Source organism: Cetorhinus maximus, chromosome 1 (assembly GCF_964194155.1).
Source record: "Cetorhinus maximus chromosome 1, sCetMax3.hap1.1, whole genome shotgun sequence".
In the NCBI taxonomy this organism is placed as follows: Eukaryota; Metazoa; Chordata; class Chondrichthyes; order Lamniformes; family Cetorhinidae; genus Cetorhinus; species Cetorhinus maximus.
The window spans coordinates 187,558,271-187,584,748 of record NC_135879.1 but is presented as its reverse complement, the minus strand read 5'-3'; the positions used below and the strand labels follow the sequence as shown (position 1 = coordinate 187,584,748).

Genomic DNA, 26,478 nt, shown 5'->3' with positions numbered 1-26,478 from the left:
ACCCGGAGACAGGTTGGGGGAGGGCGAGATGGCCGTGTGATGCATTTTATGAGCCATCCCACCTTCAAACCCACCAGCGGAGCATAAAATCCAGCTCTATATTTGGTCATTATCACTTTGCTGTTTGCAGGAGCTGGCTGTGAACAAATTGGCTGCTGTGATTTGTGCATTATAACTGTGATGGTATTTCATTGGCTGTGCAGTACTTTGAAACGTTTGGTAGTTGTGCAGTATAAATGCAAGTCTTGTTTCTTTATGAAACTGCGAACCTTAGCTCTTGCAAGCCAAGACTTCAATCTGCTTGTAATTATGTATCGTATTGCACCACAAGGTGGCGGAGTAATCTTCCGATTTTCAGTGTTAAGGAAATTTCTTATAGCCTAAATCTTTGCCTTAAATGTCAAAGGCCCGATACTGTGGTTTAGTATGTTCCAACAGCATTGCGAACTGGCGTTTCTCAACTGTACATCATCTTGGTCTAACTCAGGCTTTTAGAATCGATTTTTTGAATTGCTTATTCTGTATTCCCAGCTGCACAATCCATTTTGGCAGTAATTTTATTTTGTTGCATCTCTTTGTTTTTAAAAGGAAAAAAGATTTGCATTTGTATAGCACTTTTTCACAACTACGTTATGTCTCAAAGCACTTTACAACCAATGAAGTACTTTTGAAGTGTAGTCATTGTTGTAGGAAACGTGGAAGCCAATCTGTGCCGGGCAAATTTTCACAAACAGCAATGTGATTACAAGCAGATAATCGGTTTTGTGCTGATGATTGAGAGATAACTATTGGTCAGCACACTGGGGATAACTCCCTTTCCCTTGGAAAGAGCACCATGAAATAGATCTTTTACACCCATCCAAGCAGACAGATGGGGAATTGGTCTAATTGGTCTCATCCAAAAGATGACACCTCCAACAGTACAGCATATTTGGCAACTTTAAAGGTTGTAAAGAGGACACTATGTTCCATCTGGTTTGGTCTGAGATTAAACAAAGGCTTTTAAAAGGTAGTGAGCAATAATGAGCACAATTAGTGTCTGTTTTAATTTGGAGATAGAGGGGAAAGTTATGCCATGCTGTGTGCTATATGAACTTCAAATCACCATTTATTTGAATATATTTCTTGGCCTATTTAAGGTAATAGACAAATAAATATCTGCTGCTGCCCCATCAAATTACCCTTGCTTACATTCAGATGCACCAGTTCATCCATCATCAACATAATTTCTTCCAGTTCTCCATCATGTTCTGTTGTTGTCAACTTACAAAATACCCAGTTCACTGTATAATATCCTAAACATACAGCAACTGTCATGAAGATGTGCATTGTCAATAAGCTACTCAGTGCAAACTTTGTCTTTGGTATAATATGCCAGAGTTTTGTTCAGAATGCTTGATTTTTTTTAAAAAAATTATTTTGATCAATTTTGAAGAATAAATGTACATTTTCCAATTAGCACAAACGCTTTCTATGATTTATACAATGAGTGGAATGTGTTGCAGAGTTTCTTCTATGTTTTGACAATATCCAGCAGGCAAAATACAGTACTGCTAATATGAGCATAACAGCAAAGCTCACAACTAGAAAAATGACAACTCTCATTGTGTTTGATAGAATTTATTACATTTTCTTGCAGTTAATTTTGAAGCAGCATTAAAGGAGACCAAGAGAAGTGGGAGAACTCTGCCTGTCCATCCTTTAATAGACAGTATATAGTGTGGGAATACAGTTTAGTGAATGGGAAACAGGATAAAATCATTAAGAAAATGAGTGCCATCTTCATTTTAAAAAAAATCACTCCAATGGTCATCATCCCTTATTTCCAAATGCTGCATATGTAAATCTTTACTTGTTCAATCTGGGCAGTGCATTGTGAATCATGTTTACAGATTTCTAACATGCTGCATTGATGGTGGGAACAGGATGTCTCCCGAGATCAATGCGTGGGACAGTGCCTCAATACAGTAATGAAACTGAACGGTACAGTAGGGAGAAATGTCCAAAACTTTGTCTGAAACATATTTTAAAGTGTCCTTTTTGCTTGACCCAATTAATTACATTAAGCAATTGTACATTCTATTAAGTTTTCCTTCAATCTGTCTATACTTCTGCTTTATTGACATTTGGATAAAACAGAATGTAGTTCAAGAAAATTCTAAATTGAGTTTGATTACATAGACTTCCTCATTCTCTTCTCTTTTGGGAAGTAAGCAGGTTTATATATAATGGAAATGTTGCCTCAAAGAAACTGGCCTCTCAGATAGTGAGCGTGGATTCCTCCTTTGTAGCAAGAAAGATCATGTAGAGGAGTGCGAGCTGAAAAGGTTCTAATGTGTAGCAGCCAATCCTGGTGCCACTGGTGGTTTTCAATAACATTGATGCTTCAGATCCTAATGTGGAAAGTGCTGTTGCAAAATAGAATATACACAAATTGTGAAATATAATTTCTAAAGTTTATCCAAGATGAACATAAACAGTGTGTGTTAGCACTGCTGTTGAGATGGCCACTGACATTTAAGATGCCCACTGAGATCGTTTTGCATATGGGCAGTGGTTCGCGCACGCGCAGACTGAACCACCAACATCATTCCAAAGCATCCAGGATGGAAAACTGGTAGTATCGATTTCAGCATGCGTGGATCTCATCATTACACATCATCAGCAAAGAGTAAAGTCAGATTCCTTATCCATTAGGTGGTTCACAGTAACTGTTATCCTTTAGATGGTACACACTGCTGCTGCTGTGCCTCAATGGTGAAGGGAGTGAATATTTAAGGTGGTGGATGAGGTGCCAATCAAGCAGGTTGCTTTGTTTTGAATGGTGTTCAGCTTCTTGAGTGCTGTTGGAGCTGCATTCACCCAGGCAAGTGGAGAGTATTCCATCACACTCCTGACTTGTGCCTTGTAGATGGTGAAAAGGCTTTGGGAAGTCAGGAGGTGAATTGCTCACCACAGGATTCCTAGCCTCTGATCAGCTCTTGTTGCCACAGTATTTATATGGTTAGTCTAGTTCAGTTTTTGGTCAATGATAACTCCCAGGATGTTGTTAGTGGGGATCCAGCAATGGTACTGCCATTAAATGTCAAAGGAATATGATTAGATTCTCTCGTGTTGGAGATGGTTATTGTCTGCCACTTGTATGGCCTACTCCTACTCCTAATCCATATGTTCCTAAGTAAATATTACTTGCCACTTATCAGTGCAAGCCTGAATGTTGTCAGTTCCTGAAGATGCATAAGGACATGGACTGTTTCAGTATCTGAGGAGTCGCAAATGGTTCTGAACATTGTGCAATCATCAGTGAACATCCCTATTCCTGACCTTATGATGGAGGGAAGGTCATTGATGGAGCAGCTGAAGATGGTTGGGCCAAGGACACAACTCCGAGGAACTCCTGCAGGAATGTCTCTCAGGAGTGAGATGATTGACCTCCAACAACCACAACCATCTTTCTTTGTGCTAGGTATGACTCCAGCCAATGGAGATTTTTCCCCTGATTCCCATTGACTCCAGTTTTTCTAGGGCTCCTTGATACCACACTAAGTCAAATGTGGCCTTGATGTCAAGGACAGTCACTCTCACCTCACCCCTGGAGTTCAGCTCTTTTGTCCATGTTTGGACCAAGACTGTAATGAGGTCAGGAGCTGAGTGGTTCTGGCGGAACCTAAACTGAGTGTCAGTGAGTAGGTTATTGCTGTGTATATGGTGCTTGATAGCACTGTTGATGACACCTTCCTTCACTTTGCTACTGACCGAGAGTAGACTGAAGGGCAATTGGGAGGGTTGGATTTGCCCTGCTTTTTGTGGACAGGTCACACCTGGGCAATTTTCCACACTGCTGAGTAGATGCCAGTATTGTAGCTGTACTGGAACAGCTTGGCTAGGGGCGTGGCTAGTTCTGTAGCTCAAGTCTTCAACACTACAGGTGGAATATTGTCAGGGCCTATATCCTTTGCAGCATCCAGCGCCTTCAGCCTTGGTTTGATAAAAAGTGGAGTGAATTGAATTGGCTGAAGATTGGCATCTGTAAACCACCATTCACAATTGAATGTGGCAGGACTGCAGAGCTTAGATTGGATCAGTTGGTTCTGGGATTACTTAGTTCTGTCTATCACAGGCTGCTTCCGCTGTTTGGCATGCAAGTAGTCCCGTGTTGTTGCTTCACCAGGTTGACACCTAACTTTTAGGTATGCCTGGTGCTGTTCCTGGCATGCCCTCTTGCATTCATCATTGAACCAGTGTTGATCGCCCAGCTTGATGGCAATGGTAGAGTGGGGAAAATGCTGGGCCTTGAGGTTACAGGTTGTGGTTGTATACAATTCTGCTGCTGCTGATGGCTCACAATGCCTCATGAATGCCCAATTTTGAGTTGCTAGATCTGTTCTAAAAGTATCCTAATTACCAAGGCGGCAGTGGCACACAATGGAGAATACCCTCAATTGCAGATGGAACATCACCTCCACCAGCACCCATGCGGTGGTCACTCCAATCAATACTGTCATGGACAGTAGCATCCACGATAAGTAGATTGATGAGGACGAGGTCAAGTGGGTTTTACAGTCCTATGGACCAAGAAGATTTATCCAGGTCTGTGCTGAGGTTATCTGACCTTGTCCCAAAGAGTAGTGGGAATTGGATGCTATAATTAGGTGCAACTGAGCACTGTGCTGAAGAGCACTGAGTCCAGGTTTCCCATTCTTCTTCACTGACTAATCACCACAACTGCAAAATGCGCACCTTCCTTCATAAGGCCAGGAGTGGGGGTGTTCGCTGATGATTGCACAATGTTCAGCACCATTCACAACCCCTCAGATACTGAAGCAGTACATGTCCAAATGCAACAAGACCTGGACAATATCCAAGCTTCGGCTGACAAGTGGCAAATAACATTCACGCCACACAAGTGTCAGGCAACGACCATCTCCAACAAGAGAGAATCCAACCATCACCCCCTGATGTTCAATGGCATTACCATCACTGAATCCCCCACTATCAACATCCTGGGAGTTAACATTGATCAGAAATTGAACTGGACTAGCCATATAAATACTGTGGCTACAAGAGCAGGTCAGAGGCTAGGAATGCTGCGATGAGTAACACACCTCCTGACTCCCCAAAGCCTGTCCACCAGCTATAGGGCGCAAGTCAGGATTGTGATGGAATACTCCCCCTTGCCTGGATGAGTGCAGCTCGCACAACACTCAAGAAGCTTCACACCGTCCAGAGCAAAACAGCCCGCTTGATTGACACAACATCCACAAACATTCACTCCTTCCACCACCGATGCACAGTGGCAGCAGTGTGTTCCATCTACAAGATGCACTGCAGGAATTCACCAAAGCTCCTTAGACAGCTCCTTCCAAACCCATGACCTAGAAGGACAAGGGCAGCAGATAGATGGGAACACCACCACCTGGAAGTTCCCTTCCAAGCCACTCACCATCCTGCCTTGGAGATATATCGCCGTTCCTTCACTGTCGCTGGGTCAGAATCCTAGAACTCCCTCCCTAACAGCACTGTGGGTGTGCTTACACCACATGGACTGCAGCGGTTCAAGCAGGCAGCTCACCACCACCTTCTCAAGGGCAATTAGGGATGGGCAATAAATGCTGGCCCAGCCAGCAAAGCCCAGATCCCATGAATCAATATTTTAAAAATGGTCTTAAGTTTAAGACAGTTAATTAGTTAGAACCAATGGAGTTAACTCTTATCATATTATTGACAAATTATAGACCAATTAGCCATATCCAACAACTTGGCTAAGGTGGGCTTACAACATCTTTTGAGTATTAAAAAAGGGGGTTGTGGGAACCATCTTTGTGTACACCAAGTGTGGAAGAACCGGTCTAGATCTTCGTGGATAGTTGAGTATCCCATCAGCATGAAGGTTGTTTCCAATTAACTTCAGGGCAGATGAGTAGTTAGTACTGGGGCTGGTTCAGTGACGGACTCACTGCCAGTAGAAATCCCAGGAAGGTGTAGTGCTTCTCGGAGGTAGAGTGTGTTTCTCTGTCAGCATGATGAGTTCAAGTTGTTGTCCACTTCTCTTGGATTGATCACCCACTTGAAAGCGTGGTGTTGGTAGAGTTTCATTGATAAGTAAACTTGACCGAAATTCTGCCTCAGTTAGTTTATAAGTTTCTATAGTTTGCTTATAATCAATAAACTTCAATACTATTTACTGATGTAGTGTCTGAGTCTTTGCCTGATGGTTATATCTTTGTGAATTCAATCAGTTTAAAAGGGCAATTTAGGCTCCAGTGTTAGGCAGTGCACAGCTTAATTGGAACAATCTGAAATAACAAAGACCCCCTTTTATATGTGTAACAGTGTAGGACAAATCCATCATAAGAACATTCATTGAAGCAGGATATTTAAAGAAATGACCATTAATCTGAAAATGTTTGAGTTACACTAAAACATAGTACCCAAGCTCACTTACATCTCCCAGGGCTGAGGGTGAAATATATTAACAATATATTGATCCCTCACTGCTTATTTGATCTCTTTCTATTTTTTTTTTACTTTTGAGGCATGAGAATTTGTCTCCAACTCAAATCAACTGTTACTAAGGACGCTCAAGTAACAAAGGATGAAAATAATGACAACTATGGTTATCAATTGTACTAACAGGAAAATAGTTGAAATAGTCCTGAGCAAATGATGTTTATTTACATTAACAATTTTCTGCCACCAGCATATTTTCTCATCTCCTGTATGTAAAACATGAGGCAGACAAAGCACATGCTTCCATCTGTTTTCTGTAATTTGTTTTTCCTGGAAGAGGTCACTAGCCTGAAGCCAGAGTTGATAGCTTTTGGGGCACCACACTGCATCAAGCATGGCCGACGAGGAATCTCTCCCGTTCTTACTGCCTGCAGGCTGGGAGGATTTGCAGATTGACAACCATGCTATTTGGCCACAGTGTGAACACACCTTCCTAGGCCATCAGGTTCTGGCTCAGAGGTAGGGACATGATCCTCTGGGCCACAAGACCTACCCCAGTTGACTAGCTGCCTCTTTTTTTTTTGCACAGCAATTTTCTTCTCATCCCCTGTTTCATTAAGCCTCCTTGCTGAGGTAATGGTCCACAGGTACTCTGCATCTTCTGTTACCTCACTCAAATGACCATTGTATACAACTTGAAAGCGAGTTGGAGGAACACAGCAAAGGCTGTTCTTATCTTGGCTGATGCCTTTGAAAGTACACTTTTTGCTGGTGCCATTGGATTGTGGCTTAAGACTTATATTCCCCTCACAATTGCAATTGGGGGAGGTGGTGAGGTGGTGCTATTGTCTCTGGGCTAGTAATCCAGAGACCTAGGGTAATGCCCTGGGGACCCAGGTTCAAATCCTGCCACAGCAGATGGTGGAATTTAAATTCAATAAAAAATCTGAAATTAAAAGTTTAGTGATGACCATGAAACCATTGTTAATTGTTGTGAAAACCCATCTGGTTCACTAATGTCTTTTAGGAAAGGAAATCTGCTCTCCTTATCTGGTCTGGCCTACATGTGACTCCTGACCCACAACAATGCCCTGTGGACTAGGGGGCAACTAGGGATGGGTAATAAATGCTGGCCTGGCTGGCGACACCCACGTCCCATGAACAAATTTTTAAAAACACCCCAACTAGATGCCCTGCTGAGATCAGTTACCTCAGCATCAACCAGGCAGTAAAACCGTCAACTTTCCCCACAGTATGATTCATGATGTCGCCCAAACTCTCTAGAAAAGCTCAAACCTGGGGACTGGTCTCTTGAATAGACACTTGACTAGACAACCACTAGCACTACATGCTATGTTCTGCATGATTCAGTAACTTCATGAGATGAGCAAAAGAAAAAACATAACAGAAAATAAGCTGCCTTAAATTTACCTCATAAAATCTGGAGCACGAGTGATCATGTACTCAAAGTCAGCTAAAGAAAGCTTCCCATCAGCGTCTAAGTCTCCTTCCTCCATGACTTTGTTGCACACCAGTTGAACTTCTTCATCTGACAGTTCATCACCTGTAAGCTTACTGAGCATCACCTCCAGGTCAGATTGGCAAATGAAGTTATCACTGTTGAAGTCTGCAAAATAAGATGCAGTGACAATATGTATTAATTTTTTATGGAATTCTGCAGTAGGACATATAATTTGTTTCTTGCAATTTTTAAAAAATTTGAACAGTTTTATTTTTACTTATTGAGGAACCGAGGTGGTAATAGCAGAACTCTACCAAGGCTGAAACAAGCAGGAGAGAGGATGAGGTGAATTTAAGTACCTGCTAAGCAAAATAGATGCTGGTGTTAAAGCCTGTGGATTGTGGAAGGAAGAAGAAATGGAGGAAGGTTAAGAATTACTATGCTTTGCGATATGGAATGAGTTAAGAGCAGGAGATGGTATGACAAGTGATGAAGATTGAAGATACAGGGATAAGATAAGACATCTGAAATGGCATACCTGAAGCTTCAAAGGAATAAATCCCTGAGAAGAAATGGCCGTAGTAGTGATGATAAAATAAAGAATAAGAATGGCTGGAAGGAAGACGGGATTAAAGATGAAAGACATGGTAGATAAAATTTGATGCAGAGGCATATGAAGTGATGCATTTTGCTGGGAAGTATGAGGAATGTAAACTAAATGGTAGGTTTTTAAAGGGGGTGTGGAACGGAGACTTGTGCACGTACACAAATCTTTGAAGGTAGCAGGACAAGTTGAGAAAGTTGTAAAAAGCATACAAGATCTTTGGCATCATATAGTGCCATAGTGTCATAGAGTTTACAGCACAGAAAAAAGGCCCTTCAGCCCATCATGTCCGCACCAGTTATCAAGGCCCTATCTACTCTAATCCCATTTTCCAGCGCTTGGCCTGTAGCCTAAAGTAGTAATATAAAATACAAAAGCAGGGAAGTTATAAACGTTTATAAATTACTGGTTAGGCCATAGCTGGAGTAGTGTGTTAAACTCTGGGCACTGCAATTTAGGAAAGATGTGAAGGTTTTAGAGAGGGTGCAGAAATGATTTAAGTAATGCTTCCAGGGATGAAGGACTTCCGTTAAGCGGGTAGATTGGAGAAGGTGGGTTTGTTCTCCTTAGAGAAGAGAAACTTGGGGTAGATTTGATAGAGGTGTTCAAATAATCATGCGGACATTAAACAGAATAAATAGAAAGAAACTGTTCCTCATTGCAGGAGAGTCAAGAATCAAAGAACTCAGATTTAAGGTGATTAGCGAAAGAAAGGTAGCGTGACAAAAATCATCTTTACACAGCGAATGAATTAGAACCTGGAATGCACTGCCTGAGAAGGTGGTGGAAGCAGATTCAATTATGACTTTTACGGGAGAATTGAATAAGCACCTCAGAGAGAAAATTTCCAGGGTTAGGGGGAAAGGGCTGGAGGGGGTGGGACTAGCTAAATTGCTGTTGCAGAGAACAGGCATGGACTTGATGGGCCGAATGGCCTCCTTCTGCGCTGTCACTATCCTGTGGACAGGATTTCCACCTCGTTGGGCAGGTGCGGCGGGCTTGCACAGGAGCAGCCATGAAACAGTCCGCTGCCTGTGATCGGGCTCCGACCGCAATTTCACGCTGGCTGGCCAATTAATGGCTAGCCAGCATGAAACGCGCACTGACAGCCTCAGCGCTGCGGGGGTGGGGGAGAGAGGAGCACTGAAGTTTGTGCACGCGTGGGGGGAGTGTGCACTGAAAGCTCCCTGAAAGCACAGAGCTGCCTCAGGGAGCTGAAGAATTTTAAAATAAGAAATGAAGAATCTACATTTAATATAAATATTCATGTGACTCAGTCACATGAAGAGGGAGATGTTAAAACCGAGTTTAAAACATTTTTATTATTTTTTTTATTCATTATTGGAAACCTCATCCTACCCGTGGATGAGGTTTCGCTAAAAATGCAAAGGCCGTCTGGCTTATTCGCCCACCTGCCAACTGTAAGGTTCGATGGGCAGCGAAAAATTCTGATTAATTAGCTGCTTAAGGACCTTAATAGGCCTCTTAATTGTCAGCAGACGCGCTGCTGGCTCTCTCGCGCGCCCGCCGACCGAAATGTCGTGCTAGTGTGCGATGACATCAAGATGCTCGCCTGACGTCATCGTGCGCTATTTCACGCTCGGATGTGTTGAGCTGAAAATCCTGGCCTGTGATTCTATAGATGCAATTTAATCCAGTTCGTCGTGGTGGTAAACATTGTGATTAGGCCTACTTAATCGCAGGAGAGGCCAAGCGTCTGTCTCCCAGCAATGGGAAAACCTCCCGCAATTAAGTCTGAGGTGGGAAGGGACCAACGTCCACTAGCGGCAAGATGTCACTTAGGCTTATTAATGGACCAATTTAAACCCATTATCCCTGAGCCCACCACAATTTATTGGTCGCTCAGGGATTAAATGGGAGTCGCATAGCTTTCTTGTCAGGTTTGCCAGCGGCCTACCAGCAAGGGCCACTGAAAGCCACCTTCTGTCCCACGACCCCATCCTGCGCTCACTTGCCTGATGCCAGGGGTCCAACGAAGATCCAAAGATGATCCCTGATGAAGATCCTGGAGCACTACCTGCAGCAGCCATCACTCCAGGTGGTGCTTGCCGGCAAAGGAAAGCCATCAAGTCCCTGATTGGCCGACAGCTCTCAGGGGGCAGGATTTCTGCCGCCGGGGTCCTAAACCCCAGGTAAGGCCTGACACTGGCTAGTTAAGTGCCTAACTTATTTTGGCCAGGCCTCCCCGACTGAAGCTACACGGGTTTCCCACCGGTTCTCCAACCAGTGGGCGAGAACACCATAACCAGCATCATATCCAGCCCTAAGATCCTAAAAGTGGCGTCTTGCAGATCACTTAAATAGGTTCCTTATAATCTTTGCTAAAATTTCAAATACCTAATCAAGAATTCTGAAACCCTTAGCCTTGTTGTTCATGGCCTTTACAAAGTTTGTATATAACCAAGCAGCAGGTGTAATTATATTATCACATGGGTTCCTGTTTGTTGAAAAATGTGTTACCTTTTTATTCAGCAGCCACGGGAGTATCTGAATCCAGTGGAACTTGCACATTACCAGTTCAGCATCCTACCTGTGATAATTGGAAGGATTATGTTGTTCTGTTTTTGTTTGTGTATTTTAATTGGCTCTTAAGTAAATTGATTCACATTTTAGAAATTTACTCTACATTTGCAGTAAAACCCAACAGGGTTTGTGGGGCAGTCTTCGGGAAGAAAGCCGTTTGTGTTCGGGAGAGCCCCTGAGCCACCACTAGATTCCAGCTGGCTCGTTAATGAGCCTAATCGCCTTCCTGCCACTGCTGAGTGGGGTTCCCACATCTGGCCCACCCTGCTCCCAACTTAATTGGAGACAGATTTCCCAACATCAGGAATCCGATGTGGGTGCTCTCACCCGATTCTCCCAGCTTCCATGACTGCGCTGATGTGCTCCACTAAATCCAACCCTTAAGTTCAACAAACCCCCAGAAGTGAATCTGAAGTCTCAGCTATCGGTGAAGGCCTGGCATGAACATCACAGAATGGTTAAAAAAAGTTTCAAATCTACATTTATAGAATCAAACTTTTTTTTTAGTAAATGTTGTGAGTTCTGTATTGTTACGTTTAATGGTGTAGGTGGGGAGTACTATTGCTAGTGGAAAGTGACCAGGGCTCACATTTTACAGGAGAAATTTTTATCCAAATGCAAAAAATATTGGGGATTACACACACAAATTTCACATCAGTCATTGCCTATGGTCTTCTGGAGTAGTGGAAAGCAGAAACAGGACTTCAAAAACAATGTTAAAAAAGTTATGTGCAGATCACCCCACTCAGTGGGCTAACATGTTACCTTTGTGCCTCATGGCTATAAAATCAACTCCTCACAGAACCATAGGCATTTTTCCATATCAGGCATTGATAGGGAGACTCATGGGAACACAGGGCCATTTAGCACTGACAGCAACTAACAGCTGTCTCTGTGGTGCAATCGGTAGGGTGTTCAGCTGCTAACCAAAAGGTTGGCGGTTTGATCCCACCCAGCAATACAGCTGCTGAATGTTTAAGGATGTAAATACATTGGAGGCAGTTCAAAAGAGGTTTACTAGATTGATACCTGGAATGAGTGGGTTGTCTTATGAGGAAAGTCTAGACAGACTGGGCTTATTTCCACCGGAGTTCAGAAGAGTGAGGGGTGACTTGATTGAAGTATACAAGATCCCGAACGGCCTTGACAAGGTGGATGTTGAAAGGATGTTTCCTCTTGTGGGTGAGGGGGGCACTGTTTTAAAATCAGTGGTCACCCTTTTAGGACAGAGATGAGGAGAAATTTTTTCTCTCAGAGGCTTGTGCAACTTTGGAATTCTCTGCCCTAGAAGATGGTGGAGACAGGGTCATTGAATATTTTTAAGGCAGAGGTAGATGGATTCTTGTTAGGCAAGGGAATCAAAGGTTATAAGGGTTAGATGGGTTAGAAATCAAAACACAAGAAGATCAGCCATGATCCGATTGAATGGCGGAGCAGGCTCAAGGGGCCAAATGGTCTCCTCCTGCTCCTATTTCTTATGTTCTTATGTTCTAACAATCCCTGTAACACAGGAGCCATGCAGTTCAAAATAGCTGGAAAAAACAGCCCTCATAAATGAATATGTGGCAAAGAGCCTAGGAGTTTCTAAAAAGAGGATCAAAAAGTATCTTAATGCAAATTTAAAACCTTATGACTACAAAGTTGGTGATCCAGTCATGACACTCAACTAATAAGAAGGAAAATATTTTTGATCCAAAATGGAAAAGACCATTTCCTATATTAGATAAGTTGGGTCCAACTGTATACTTGGTGCAGAGTGCGAAACAGAAGAAGGGCAAAAGTAAGGATAGGAAATGGTATCATATTAATCAGTTAAAAACTGTGAAAGAGTAAATACTACACTTAATTTTGTTACAGATGTATATCCTGATACTCTACATTCTGACATCCATGATTTGCCAGAACGTCTCCTTGAGCACCAACCTCTTACAAATAGGGATGGAAGTCCCAAAACCAATGTCACCCTCCGAAAGACTGTGGCCAGAATTTTTAGCTCAGCAGGTGGGCGTGTGCCCAACCCGACCGAGCGTGAAATGACGTGCAATAGTTCGGCCGGTGGACTCTTGGCAGAGCCGGCAGCACGCCCACCGACAATTAAAAGGCCTATTCAGGCCATTAAGTTATTGATTAACTTTAATTTTTCACTGCCCATTCAACCTAATGGTTGGTGGAGGCGAAAAGGGCCAAGCAGCCTTTGCATGGGCAGGGTGAGGCTTCTAAAAGCAAATACAAATAAAATAAAAACTTCATTTTTTATTAAAAACATGTCCCTGCTCATGTGACTCTGTCACATGAGGGGATATGTTTCAATACATTTTTCTGCTCTTTATTATTTTTAAAAATATCTCTTCATTTCCCTGAGGCACATGCATGAAGTTCGCGCTAGGCCTGCTCGCCCTCCTCCCCTCGCCCGCACAGGCAGCGCTCAGCGCTGCTGCTCGTATATCATGCTGGGCAGGCCTTAACTGGCCCCCCAGCGTGAAACCACGGGTGCACTGTGGATCGCGGGCGGCGGTTGGCTTCCAGACCACACCACCCGCCCCCGCCGATCCTGCACACCAAGAGTGAAATTCTGACCAGTGTGATCGGAGCAATCTTGGCCATTTCCCTAGTCGTCAATGTAACTACTGTAACATGACTGTCTTTTGTGACAAATGTGACTGGGCCACAGATGATTTTGACAGAATAATTAAGGTCAAAGAAGGTGAAGGACTGAGAATTGAATGTAATTGCATGATTTTTGGAGTCACGATATCAACTACATTCACACTGGGTGAAGGAAAATGTGCTTGTCCAGCAGGGCAGAAAATGAGAATTCCTTATATCAGTATAGACCTTATATCACTGAACTGGCCCAAACTAAGTAAAAGGCATCAGGGAACAGTACAACACTGCACAAACACGCACATGCGTTATGAAAACATAACCTCCATATACTCTCTAGGTTTCAGGTTCACCATGCTAAGAGCCCATAATCTTACCCACATTGGAGTCTGGTTATAGAAAAAGAAAAAGGAGGAGGAAATCAAACTGAGTGCCCTAAAATGGAGGAAGAACTAGTTAATGGGTTAGTGGTTACCCGAGCATACAAACAACTGTAAAAAAACATGGCCTATGTAATTGTACCTGTCCTCTTACAATTCAAAGGTATTCCTCTTCTCAAAGGCCTATGTCAAGAATATCAGGAATTCTATGATCAGCTAGTGGCAAAAATGATAAAAGATTGTATGAATAAGAACCGTGCTCAGAGTGGTTGGGGAGAATTGTCAGATTTCGAGGATTTGAGAATGTGAACATTACAAAGGATGCTAGGGAATACCGGAGAAGATGGAAAAGAAGGATTTGGCAATGGTTGGGAATAGGTACCAGTGCAGGCATTGCAATTTGGAATAGGGTAGATATAGGAAGCATGATGAAACATAATGAGGCTATGGGAAGGTATTTGCAAACAATATTACTGGATGACTGTGATGGTGGGGGAGAAACCTCTTAACCATTAAAGATGAAATAGTCCTTTACAATCAAGTTATAAACAGTATAATTTGGGAAAAACATGGGGCCGAGAGAGAAATGGCCAAGACTATCACATGTGCTGTCTATGGGAGTTACATGCTAGATCAGCTGGAAACAATACCAGAAGATATAGAAAACAACCACATTCCAACTTATGTCAATGACGCTGTGCTTAAGATATGGTTTAGAGGGAAAGGTCATGTAGTAAAAAGCCGATAGCATGAGTTATCCTATTTAGTAGGGGGAAATGGAAATAACTATCATGAAACCGTAATACCTGTGGTGTTATGGCTACCAATTTTAGAAGACGACACTGAATGGGAAGTTTATAAGGTAGAATCTATTGGTGTCTGGGATGACGGAATTTATGTATCACACATTTCGCACCCAAGCACTAATTCGTCGAGGGTACACTTGGGGTAGTCCAAATCTTGAATGTTGCACAGAAATAAATTGAGTTTTTATGTGATGTTAGGAATCCTGGAAAACCAGCTTGTGGGTTTACCCTAGATCACAATTCACCAACTTATAAGATGAGCCTTCAAAGATGGGATGAAATTAAAAATCAGTACATATACAAAGGCAAGGGAGTCTGTCATAGGAGTATTAATGGCTGATACAATAGACTCAAGAAACATGGGATAAAATCGTGTCCCATTGTTAAATCCAGCTTTTGTTTGAAACCCACTCAAACAACTCAAATTGGGAGTAATAGGTTATTCCCAATACCTACTCACAATGTCGCTGAACTGAGAGTTAACTTCGGAATGCAAGAACAAGCATTGGAGGCCATAATTCAGCTAGGTCACCCTATACCCCATTATCCCCAAATGTAAAGAATATCATTAAAAGGACTGAAGCTTCATAAAGACATGTAGTTAGGATGCAACAGGATAATGAGAGACAAGAAAAAGGGATTAAAGAATTTGGAGATGAGAAAATACACTGGTGGCAGAAAATTATTAATGTAAATAAACATCATTTGCTCAGGACTATTTCAACTATTTTCCTGTTAGTGCAATTGATAACCATAGTTGTCATTATTTTCATCCTTTGTTACTTGAGCGTCCTTAGTAGAAGATTACAAACAGTTGATTTGAGTTGGAGACAAATTCTCATGCCTCAAAAGTAAAAAAAAATAGAAAGAGATCAAATAGGCAGTGAGGGATCAATATATTGTTAATATATTTCACCCTCAGCCCTGGGAGATGTAAGTGAGCTTGGGTACTAGGTTTTAGTGTAACTCAATCATTTTCAGATTAATGGTCATTTCTTTAAATATCCTGCTTCATTGAATGCGCTTATGATGGATTTGTCCCACACTGTTACACATATAAAAGGGGGTCTTTGTTATTTCAGATTGTTCCAATTAAGCTGTGCACTGCCTAACACTGGAGCCTAAATTGCCCTTTTAAACTGATTGAATTCACAAAGATATGACCATCAGGCAAAGACTCAGACACTACATCAGTAAATAGTATTGAAGTTTATTGATTATAAGCAAACTATAGAAACTTATAAACTAACTAACAGAGGCAGAATTTCGGTCAAGTTTACTTATCAATGAAACTCTACCAACACCACGCTTTCAAGTGGGTGATCAATCCAAGAGAAGTGGACAACAACTTGAACTCATCATGCTGACAGAGAAACACACTCTACCTCCGAGAAGCACTACACCTTCCTGGGATTTCTACTGGCAGTGAGTCCGTCACTGAACCAGTCCCAGTACTAACTACTCATCTGCCCTGAAGTTAATTGGAAACAACCTTCACGCTGATGGGATACTCAACTATCCATGAAGATCTAGACCGGTTCTTCCACACTTGGTGTACACAAAGATGGTTCCCACAACCCCTTTTTTTAATACTCAAAAGATGTTGTAAGCCCACCTTAGCCAAATTGTTGGATATGGCTAATTGGTCCATAATTTGTCAATAATATGACAAGAGTTAACTCCATTGGTTCTAACTAATTAACTGTCTTAAACTTAAGACCATTTTTAAAATAATAATTCATGGGATCTGGACTTCGCTAGGCCAGCATTTATTGCCCATCCCTAATTGCCCTTGAGAAGGTGGTGGTGAGCTGCCTGCTTGAACCGCTGCAGTCCATGTGGTGTAGGTACACCCACAGTGCTGTTAGGAAGGGAGTTCCAGGATTTTGACCCAGCAACAGTGAAGGAATGGTGATATATCTCCAAGGCAGGATGGTGAGTGGCTTGGAAGGGAACTTCCAGGTGGTGGTGTTCCCATCTATCTGCTACCCTTGTCCTTCTAGATGGGAGTGGTCATGGGTTTGGAAGGAGCTGTCTAAGGAGCTTTGGTGAATTCCTGCAGTGCATCTTGTAGATGGAACACACTGCTGCTTCTGTGCATCGGTGATGGAAGGAGTGAATGTTTGTGGATGTTGTGTCAATCAAGCGGGCTGCTTTGTCCTGGATGGTGTCAAGCTTCTTGAGTGTTGTGGGAGCTGCACTCATCCAGGAAAGTGGGAGTATTCCATCACACTCCTGACTTGCGCCTTATAGCTGGTGGACAGGCTTTGGGGAGTCAGGAGGTGTGTTACTCATTGCAGGATTCCTAGCCTCTGACCTGCTCTTGTAGCCACAGTATTAATATGGCTAGTTCGGTTCAGTTTCTGATCAATGGTAACCCCCAGGATGTTGATAGTGGGGGATTCAGTGATGGTAATGCCATTGAACATCAAGGGGCAATGGTTAGATTCTCTCTTGTTGGAGATGGTCATTGCCTGGCACTTGTGTTGGACATGAATGCTACTTGTCAGCCCACACCTGAATATTGTCCAGGTCTTGATGCATTTGGACCTGGACTGCTCCAGCATCTGAGGAGTCATGAATGGTGTTGAACATTCTGCAATCATCAGCAAACATCCCCACTTCTGACTTTATGATGGAATCAAAGTCATTGATGAAACAGCTGAAGATGGGTGGGACCAGAACACTACCCTGAGGAGCTTCTTAAACTTAATTTAATCTTAAATAAAGGTAATTACAAAGGAATGAGGGCAGAGTTGGCTGGAGTGGACTGGGATAGGATATTAGCAGAACAAATAGTTGATGAACAATGGCAGACGTTTAAGAAAATAATTCATGACTCACAACAAAGATATATCCCAGTGAGGAAGAAGGGTTCAAGGAAGGGGATAAACCAACCATGGTTAAACAAGGAAGTCAAGGATAGTATCAAATTTAAAGAAAAAACATACAATGTGGCAAAGATAAGTAAGCCAGAGGATTGGGAAAGTTTTAAAAACCAACCAAAGGTGACCAAAATAATAATAAAGAGGGAGAAAATAAACTTTGGGGGTAAATTAGCAAGTAATATAAAAGCGGACAGTAAGAGTTTCTATAAATATATGAAAAGGAAGAAAGGGATGATACAAAAATAGATAGGAAGGCAAGTGGTGAGGATGACACAAAGAATATACAGAGGGGTATAGACAGGTTAAGCGAGTGGGCAAAAACTTGGCAATACTCCAGCTGAGGTCTAACCAGTGTCTTATATAAGTTCATTATAACCTCCCTGCTCTTATACTCTACGCCCCCATTAATGAAGCATAGAAAACTGTATGCTTTAGAAACTGCTCCCTCTACCTGTCCTGCCACCCTTAATGACTTATGTACATATACACCCAGGTCTCTCTGCTCCTGCACACCGTTTAGAATAGTATCCTTTATTTTAAACTGTCTCTCCATGTTCATTGTACCAAAGTGTATCTCCTCACACTTCTCCACATTGAACTTTATCTGCCATCTATCTGCCCACTCCACCAATGTGTCAATGTCCTTTTGAAGTTCTACACTGTCCTCCTCACAGTTTACATTTCTCCCAACTTTTGTGTCATCTGCAAACGTTGCAATCTTCTGGTTGAAGATTGTAGCAAATGCTTCAGCCTTATCTTTAATACTGATGTGCTGAGCTCCCCCATCATTGAGGATGGGGATATTTGTCGAGCTGCCTCCTCCAGTGAGTTGTTTAATTGTCCACCACCACTCACGACTGGATGTGACAGGACCGCAGAGCTTAGATCTGATCCATTGGTCATGGGATTGCTTAGCTCTGTCTATCACTTGCTGCTTGGCATGCAAGTAGTACTGTGTAGCTTCACCAGGTTGAGACCTCATTTTTAGGTGTGCCTGGTGGTGCTCCTGCACACTTCATTGAACCAGGGTTGATCCCCCAGCTTGATGGTAGTGGTAGAGTGAGGGATTTGCCAGGCCATGAGGTTACAGATTATGTTCAAGTACAATTCTGCTGCTGCTGATGGCCCACAGCGTCTCATGGATGCCCAGTCTTGAGTTGCTAGATCTGTTCGCAATCTATCCCATTTAGCACGGTGGTAGTGCCACACAACACGATGGAGAGTATCCTCAATGTGAAGACAGGACTTAGTGGTGGTCACTCCTACCGATACTGTCATGGACAAATGAATCTGCAGCAGACTGGTTGGTGAGGATGAGTTCAAGTGAGTTTTTCCCTCTTGTTGGTTCCCTCACCAACTGCAGATCGACTCAACCAGCTCAGTCAGTAGTGTTGCTGCCAAGCCACTCTTGGTGATGGATATTGAAGTCCCTCACCCAGAGTACATTCTGCACCCTTACCACTTCCTCTAGGTGGTGTTCAACATGGAGTAGCACTGATTCATCAGCTGAGGGAGGGTGATACATGGTAATCAGCAGGAGGTTTCCTTGCCCATGTTTGGCCTGATGCCATGAGGCTTCATGGGGTCCAGAGTCAATGTTGAGGATTCCCAGGACAACTCCCTCCTGACTGTATACCACTGTGCCGCCACCTTTGCTGGGTATGTCCTGTCCCACCAGCAGGGATGGTGTTGGTGGTGCCTGGGACATTATCTGTACAGTATGTCAGGCTGTTGCTTGACTAGTCTGTGAGACAGCTCTCCAAATTTTGGCACTAGCCCCCAGATGTTTGTAAGGAAGACTTTGCAGGGTCGACAGGGCTGAGTTTGCCGTTGTGGTCGATGTCAGGTGGTCCGGCCGGTTTAATTCCTTTTTCCCACATTGCTGTGGGTCTGGAATCTCATGCAGGCCAGACCAGTAAGGATTTCCTTCCCTAAAAGTCATTAATGAACCAGATGGGTTTTTACAACAATCGACAATGGTTTCATGGTCATCATTAGACTTTGAATTCCAGATTTTTATTGAATTTAAATTCCACCATCTGCCTTGGTGGGTTTGAACTTGGGTCTCTGGTTTACTAGTCCAGCGACTATACCATAGCGCCATTGCCTCCCCAATGTCTTCCTTTAATCTCTGTTATCTTGATGTCTTTACAGGAGTCCCATTCATTAAGACAGACTCAGCAATCAAGGACAGTGTGTGCTCCTGATAAGCAGAGAGTCCAAGGCTTATCCCATTTCTTTCCCAGTTGTTCCAGCCCTTTAATTTTCTAATAAGAAAAGCTAATGGAGAAATACAGAAATAACATAAAGTGACTTCTAATTAACTACGGATAATTAATTACTTATCCTTCAATTACCAGAGAAATTGAGGTACTTCCTTCTAATTAAATCACCTGTTGCTAGTCAGTAACTACGTCATAATACTATTTTGAGTTAGTTTGTTGTAAAAGGTTAACCACATCAAAATGGCTTCTTAATTCAGTGTTAGCACAAAATGGCATTTTGACCTTGTTAGCTTATTACAATTAATATAACGTAAATTAACCTGGAAATGGTTGGGTTACACTAGAATCTAGTACCCAGACTTACAATACCAAGGTACTAAGTACTCTGCCAATTTTCTAAAAAAAAAATCAATACATTCCAGTAGTTTCAGTAAATTATGTTTTGGTTAAATTGCTGGATTGGAAAGGGTTAATGAGAAAATGTACAATGTTTCCTTGCCAGACATGAAACTATTATCACCAAATAAACTGTCCTATCAAGATCAACTTTAGAAAGTTTTGTGGGGAGAGGACATAGGCAAGTTGGTTGACAAGTGGCAGATGAAGTCCAATGTGAAGAAATGTGAAGTGATTCATTTTTGTAGGAAGAAAATGGAGAGACAATATAAAATAAAGGATACAACTCTAAAGGGGGTGCAGGAGCAGAGGGACCTGTTCATAAGTCATTGAAGGTGACAGGGCAGGCTGAGGGCGCGGTTAAAAAAATATACAGTATCCTAGGAATTATTAATTGGGACATAGACTACAAGAGCAAGGAGGTTATGGTGAACTTGCATAAGATACTAGTTTGGCCTCAGCTTGAATATTGCGTCCAGTTCTGGGTGCCACACTTTAGGAAAGGTGTGAAGGCATTGCAGAGAGTGAGGAAAAGATTCAGGAGACTGGTTCCAGGGATAAAGAACTTCAGTTATGAAGATATATTGGAGAAGTTGAGACTGTTTTCCTTGGAGAAGAGAAGGCTGAGAGGAGATTTAATAGAAGTATTCAAACTCATGAGGAGCCAGGGCAGAATAGAGAGGGAGAAACTGTTCCCTCTCGTGAAAGGGTCGAGAACGAGAAGGCACAAATTTAAAGTAATTGGCAAAAGAAGAAAAGGCGACATGAGGCAAGTCTTTTTCATGCAGCGAGTGGTTAGGGTCTGGAATGCCCACCTGAGAGTGTGATGGAGGCAGGTTCATTTGAGGCATTCAAAAGACAATTAGACTGTTATCTGAAAAGGAAGAATGTGCAGGATTATGGGGAGAAGGCAGGGGGATGGCACTAGGTGAGTTGCTCATTCAGACAACCTGTGCAGACACAATGGGCTGAATGGCCTCATTCCATGCTCTAACAATTCTGTGATTCTGAGGTGGGGAAGACGACAAGGAAAGTGAATAAAGTATTGCCGAGAGATCATCTCATTGAAACTTATAGAGGAGAATTTTCTCCCCGTCAGGGGACTTGGGCGGGAGCGGGCGCGCAGCCGAACGCCACCCACGATCAGCTGCATGCCTCCATTTTATGTGGGCGGGCCAATTACAGCCCACCCAGCGTGACGCGCACCTGGAAGTGCTGTGCACTCCCTGTGCGGGCTGGGTGGGTTGCCAGAGTTGGGGCCTGTGCTCTTTCGCACATGCGCGCGAAAGAGCGCGGAAGTCTCCCTGAGGCACAGAGCTGCCTCAGGGAGATTAGTTTAAGTGCAAAAAAATTTAATAAAGGAAATAAAAAACATTTTAAGGCATTTCCCCTCATGTGAAACTGTCTGCGAGCTGGGACATGTCTATTAATTTTATTTAAAAATTTTAGAACACTTTAAAAACCTTCATGAAACCTCATCCCGCCCATGGATGAGGTTCCATGAAAAATGCGAAGGGCGCCTGGGCTCTTCGCCTGCCCGCCAACCTTAAGGTTGGACAGGCAGCTCAGTTTATTGATTTAATTGATAGTTAACTGGCCTTAATAGGCCTTTGACAGTTTGGCGGGCACGCAGACGACTCAGGTGCGCGTCCACCGAACTGAAAATCGGAATGATGCGCCGTGATGTCGGGACGCACGCCCGATGTCACCGGGCATCATTTTACACCTCAGTGAGTGGGCCCCACCCCCGCTCACCGAGCCGAAGATTCTGCCCATAAATTTCTTAAGGGACCTAACAGGGTCGATTCTGGGAGCGTGTTTCTCTTGACAGACATTTAGAACTAGGAGTCACATCTCAGAATAAGGGCCTTTAGTATTGAGATGAGGAACAATTTCTTGACCCAAAGGATAGTAAACCTTTGGATTTATCTTGAGAACTATGCATGCTTACTCATTGAGTATATGCAATTCAGAGATTGATAGATTTCTAGATGTTAAGGGGATCAAGGAAAGGGTAGAAAAATGGACTTGAGGTAGATCAGTCAAGGTCTTATTGAGTGGTTGAGCAATCTCAAAAGGCTAAATGACCTACTCCTGCTTTTTCTCTGAAATAGAAATTCCAGGTTTACCGTCCCAAACTCTGTACACCCTCCAAACTGACTAAACCCAGGCTCCAGTTATATCGGCGCCTTAATGCCTGATGTATTGAAACATTTTAAGTTAATAAGTAACAGGGTAAATTTTTATGTTGATAGTAAAGAACTGAAGCTGTTTCACATGTTTTCAAATCGATAAAGCTAACGCAAAATGCCAGCAGCTTATCTTTACATACTTCTGGCTCCAAACCTTTCTCCTAAACACTGTCAACAGCTGGAGCTCTATCCCACCAACAAAGAAATTCAGTCACAGAATTAACTACCAGAGATGTTGGAGAACATTTTAGGTCATGGAATACCAAATATTGCAACCCAGCACAAATCCCCACATTATCTTGGGTTGAATTATACAAGAGCGACCGATCAACAAAGGCTGCCCTCCAGCAGTAACACTGCGGGTAGCCTTAACCACCTGAGAGTGCAACTTCTGCCCCTCCATGGGAAGAAGTCCCACCCTCAGTTTGACTGCCAGCTCTAGCAATCCCAGCAGCACGAGATCTCAGCTGTGGGCACTGCTGGGACTGGAAGTAGGTCCAGGAAGAAGAGAGAAATGAATCCCGGAGGACCCGAACTAAGTCCCAGGCTTTTAGGACAGGAAGGGATCGGGGACCCTAGAGAGGGGTGAGGGGCATGGTTTGGAGGCCAGGTGGGGAGGCACAAAGTGGGGGGAGGAGCCCCAATGTGCACAGAGTACCCCCGCCGCAAAAGATGTGCCCCCCCCCCACCCCTTCCATCCTGCCTTTTCATCGAAGCGATTTGAAAAATGGCCTCCCTAGTCTTACTCGCCTGCCCACTCGCCAACCGTATTATGGCGTGAGCGGCATACAATATTGGCCGATTGCCTTATTACCAAGCTCAATTGCCCATTAATATTTTTTTTAAATGGCGGGCAGCCTGCTGATTTTGGCACATACCCACCTACTGCATTATCAGTACCAGATCAGGGTGGGAAGGTGGTGGACTAGCCACCCGTCATATTTTACATGGTTGCCCCCCCTCCCAACCCCACCAAAAACATGCCTGGCAGGGGGCCGTAAAATCCAGCCCAATGCGTTTCTAACAACATCAGGGTCAATGTTAAGGCACTGCATTTATTTAAAGTTCTCTATTGTTATGGTATCTAAAATAGGAAAAGTGTACAAAAAGGGGCTAAGGAGCAATCGTTGGTGAGCACTGTGTTCCAACTGGGTCTTCTTAAGCTGTGCCACAGGTATGAGTTACGAGGCTGGTGGATCACTAATTTTCAATGGTACTTGTTATTTGAGGGTTCTGGTATAAAGAAACCTCTAGCAGGCAAAACTCGCTTCCCCATGCAACCCTATAATTCAATTTGGATACCCGATAACCAACAATAGACTGATCAATGAACATATCTTTCAATTAATAGGAAAAGGAAATGCTTTATTTCATTTGCAAAAGATTTCTATCCATTCTGTTATCACAGTTAAGTCACCACTTGAATGCTTACCATAAATTTTAAATGCGTAGAATGCCTTTAAATGGTGAGGTGTCAGATCACTTAATATAGAGAACATATTTAGAAAGTCATTAAATGTCATGTTCTCCTGCTCATCCGCAGAAAATACTTGAAGAATCTTTTGGTGAAATGGATTTTCCTAGAAAAAAAAAGAAGTCAGCCTCCCAGATGTTCAAGCATAATTACAGATAGATCAGGAATCATTGCATGTCCTGAAAGTAATGTTTTTTGTTGTTGTTGCCCTTGTGAGCTTTACTGGAAATTATGGTTGGATAGCAGTCAAGGCCTTGGCTAAGATCCCTCTCCTGCTCTCATGGTCAAATATCCTGGTGACACTCATTTATTCTCTCACATAAATATGGCCATTTCAATAAATTACCAGGAGACAGCCAATTCCCAGGGATATAGCCCAGCATTATTTTCCCTCTTCAGAAGTGGAGGAAATAGCTTCCTTAAAAAAAATACAGCAATGATCCTCTTGGACAACAAGGACCTTTTAAGAAATATGTAAACAAAAAACATTTGACTGAGCCTCCTCTTGCCTGATGCTGGTTTCTGCAGCTTTTATTGCTGGTTTCAGCATCTGGGCCTCCTAATTCTTGAGTTTAAATCATGACACAGTGCTGATCATGCCATTGAACTATACATTTCCCATTTCCCTGGTTGGCAGTCTCCATCCTGCCCAGCAGTAAGGGCAAAATCACATCTGTAATGTGGCATAAACCCCCATACAACATTTTAGCTACTAGGCTGCCCATTTGGACTTGATGGAAGGGCTTTTAATCTGGGACAATCATATTAACGTGAGGCAATCTCAACAAGGTAAGAAATGTCTCAATCAGGAGAGATGAAGACTTTTGCCATCTAATCTCTCACTGGTACCTTCAGCTCTGGCATCTCACTGATGAGGTCCAAAGGTAGTTTGATATCTGCACTATCATTGAAATGGTGTGGAACAATCTGTGGTGCCAATGCATGATATCTGTGATACAACCTGAAAGAAAACAGAAGGCAGAAGAAAACAGCAATCAGTGGCAAAACCAAATGGATTAATTTCCCCCACTCTAATATGTTGTAAATAATGACAAATGAAGAGGTTAGCACTAGTTATTTGGCTGAATTGAGAACAAATTATATTCAATACTATAAGCTTCAGAGAATGCAAAAGGCTTCAAAAAGATTAATTGGAACACAATGATTGGAAAAATCTGCAGTTAGAATATGGGAAGCATAATGTTGGTGAGACTACAATCAAAATTCATTCCAACCAACTCAAGACAGGTTTTTATAAACTTGAATCCAAGGTGAAGTTTGGAACACTAGCCAAGTTAGAACAAGTACAAGAGAAAACAAGCTATGTCAGGACATCAAACTTGGGTCTAAAAGCTAGAAGATTATAAGAGGATGGAAAGATTAAAAAGAGGTAATGAATTACACAGGGCTCAGATCCTGCAAAATAATAAGACAGTTTAGGAGACCATGTAATAAGTATTGATTCCAGCACAATGGGGATGTCCAAAGATTGCAAAACCTATAGATGAGTGTATTTGTAGTTTAGAGTTTAAAATTATCATAAAATACTGAAATTGAGAATACAGAATTAGTATTTACTAAATCTTTACACCTGTCTTTAACAAGAAAAAGGAAAAAAACATAAGAACACAAGAAATAGGAGCATGTTAGACTATACAGTGCTTTGAACTGCACCGTCATTCAATACAATCATGGCTGATCTTCTGCTTCAACTTCATTTGCTCATCTGCTCTCCATACCCCTCGATTCTCAGAGACTGAAAACCGTCTATCCCAGCCTTGAATATACTCAAAGGGCTGAATTTTCCAAATTACCCAATTAAGGAAAATTCCCAATTACACAAGCCCGACTTGGGAGAAAGTGCCCCGGATATTCAGATTTTCATTCCAGGAGGGCAGGTGTTAACACGAGTCAGGCCCGCCAACCCAAGAAATGCGGAGAAAGTCACAAGGGCTGCCTGGTGCGGAGTTGGGCTGTTTAAAAGGCCCACCTTGGTGATCTGGGGCTTTATCCCAACTGTGAAAAAAAACAATAAAATCAAAAACAGCCCTCTATCCCTCACCCCTAACCCTCCACATACTCCATATGCCACACCCATGCCAACTCATGCTACCTCATACCCTCACACACCCACCATGATCACTTATGCCCTCCACGCCAAGCTATCCCTCTCTACACACCCCCATGGCTCTTTATATCTCATAAACTCATGCCAGCCCATGACCCTGAATTCATCCCCATGGCCCTTTATAACCCCTATGCCAACTTCATGCTAACATGCCAACCAATGCCCCTCTACCCACCACCATTTGCCCTTACACCCTCCATGCCAACTCACCCAGTATCCACCATGGGCAAACCTCAGGAGCCATGGTGAGATCAAAAAAATAGTGTCTATTGATTATCAGTATTTTTTTAAACCCCTTATAAAAACAAATATTCCCTTCTTGTAC

General features: G+C 42.8%; 1 protein-coding gene across 1 annotated transcript in view; it reads right to left on the bottom strand.

Annotated features, from left to right (window-relative positions):
* Positions 1-2,269: 2,269 nt before the first annotated feature.
* LOC144678762 (calcium and integrin-binding family member 2-like) overlaps positions 2,270-26,478 on the bottom strand; it is a 42,827-nt gene continuing 18,618 nt past the window's right edge. Inside the window, exons 3-6 of the mRNA XM_078538683.1 lie at positions 24,875-24,986; positions 23,984-24,131; positions 7,882-8,077; positions 2,270-2,408 (exon numbers count right to left, since the gene is read on the bottom strand). Coding sequence (XP_078394809.1) covers positions 2,387-2,408; positions 7,882-8,077; positions 23,984-24,131; positions 24,875-24,986 — 478 coding nt within the window. The 3' untranslated portion in view covers positions 2,270-2,386. The remainder of the gene's footprint in view (positions 2,409-7,881; positions 8,078-23,983; positions 24,132-24,874; positions 24,987-26,478) is intronic.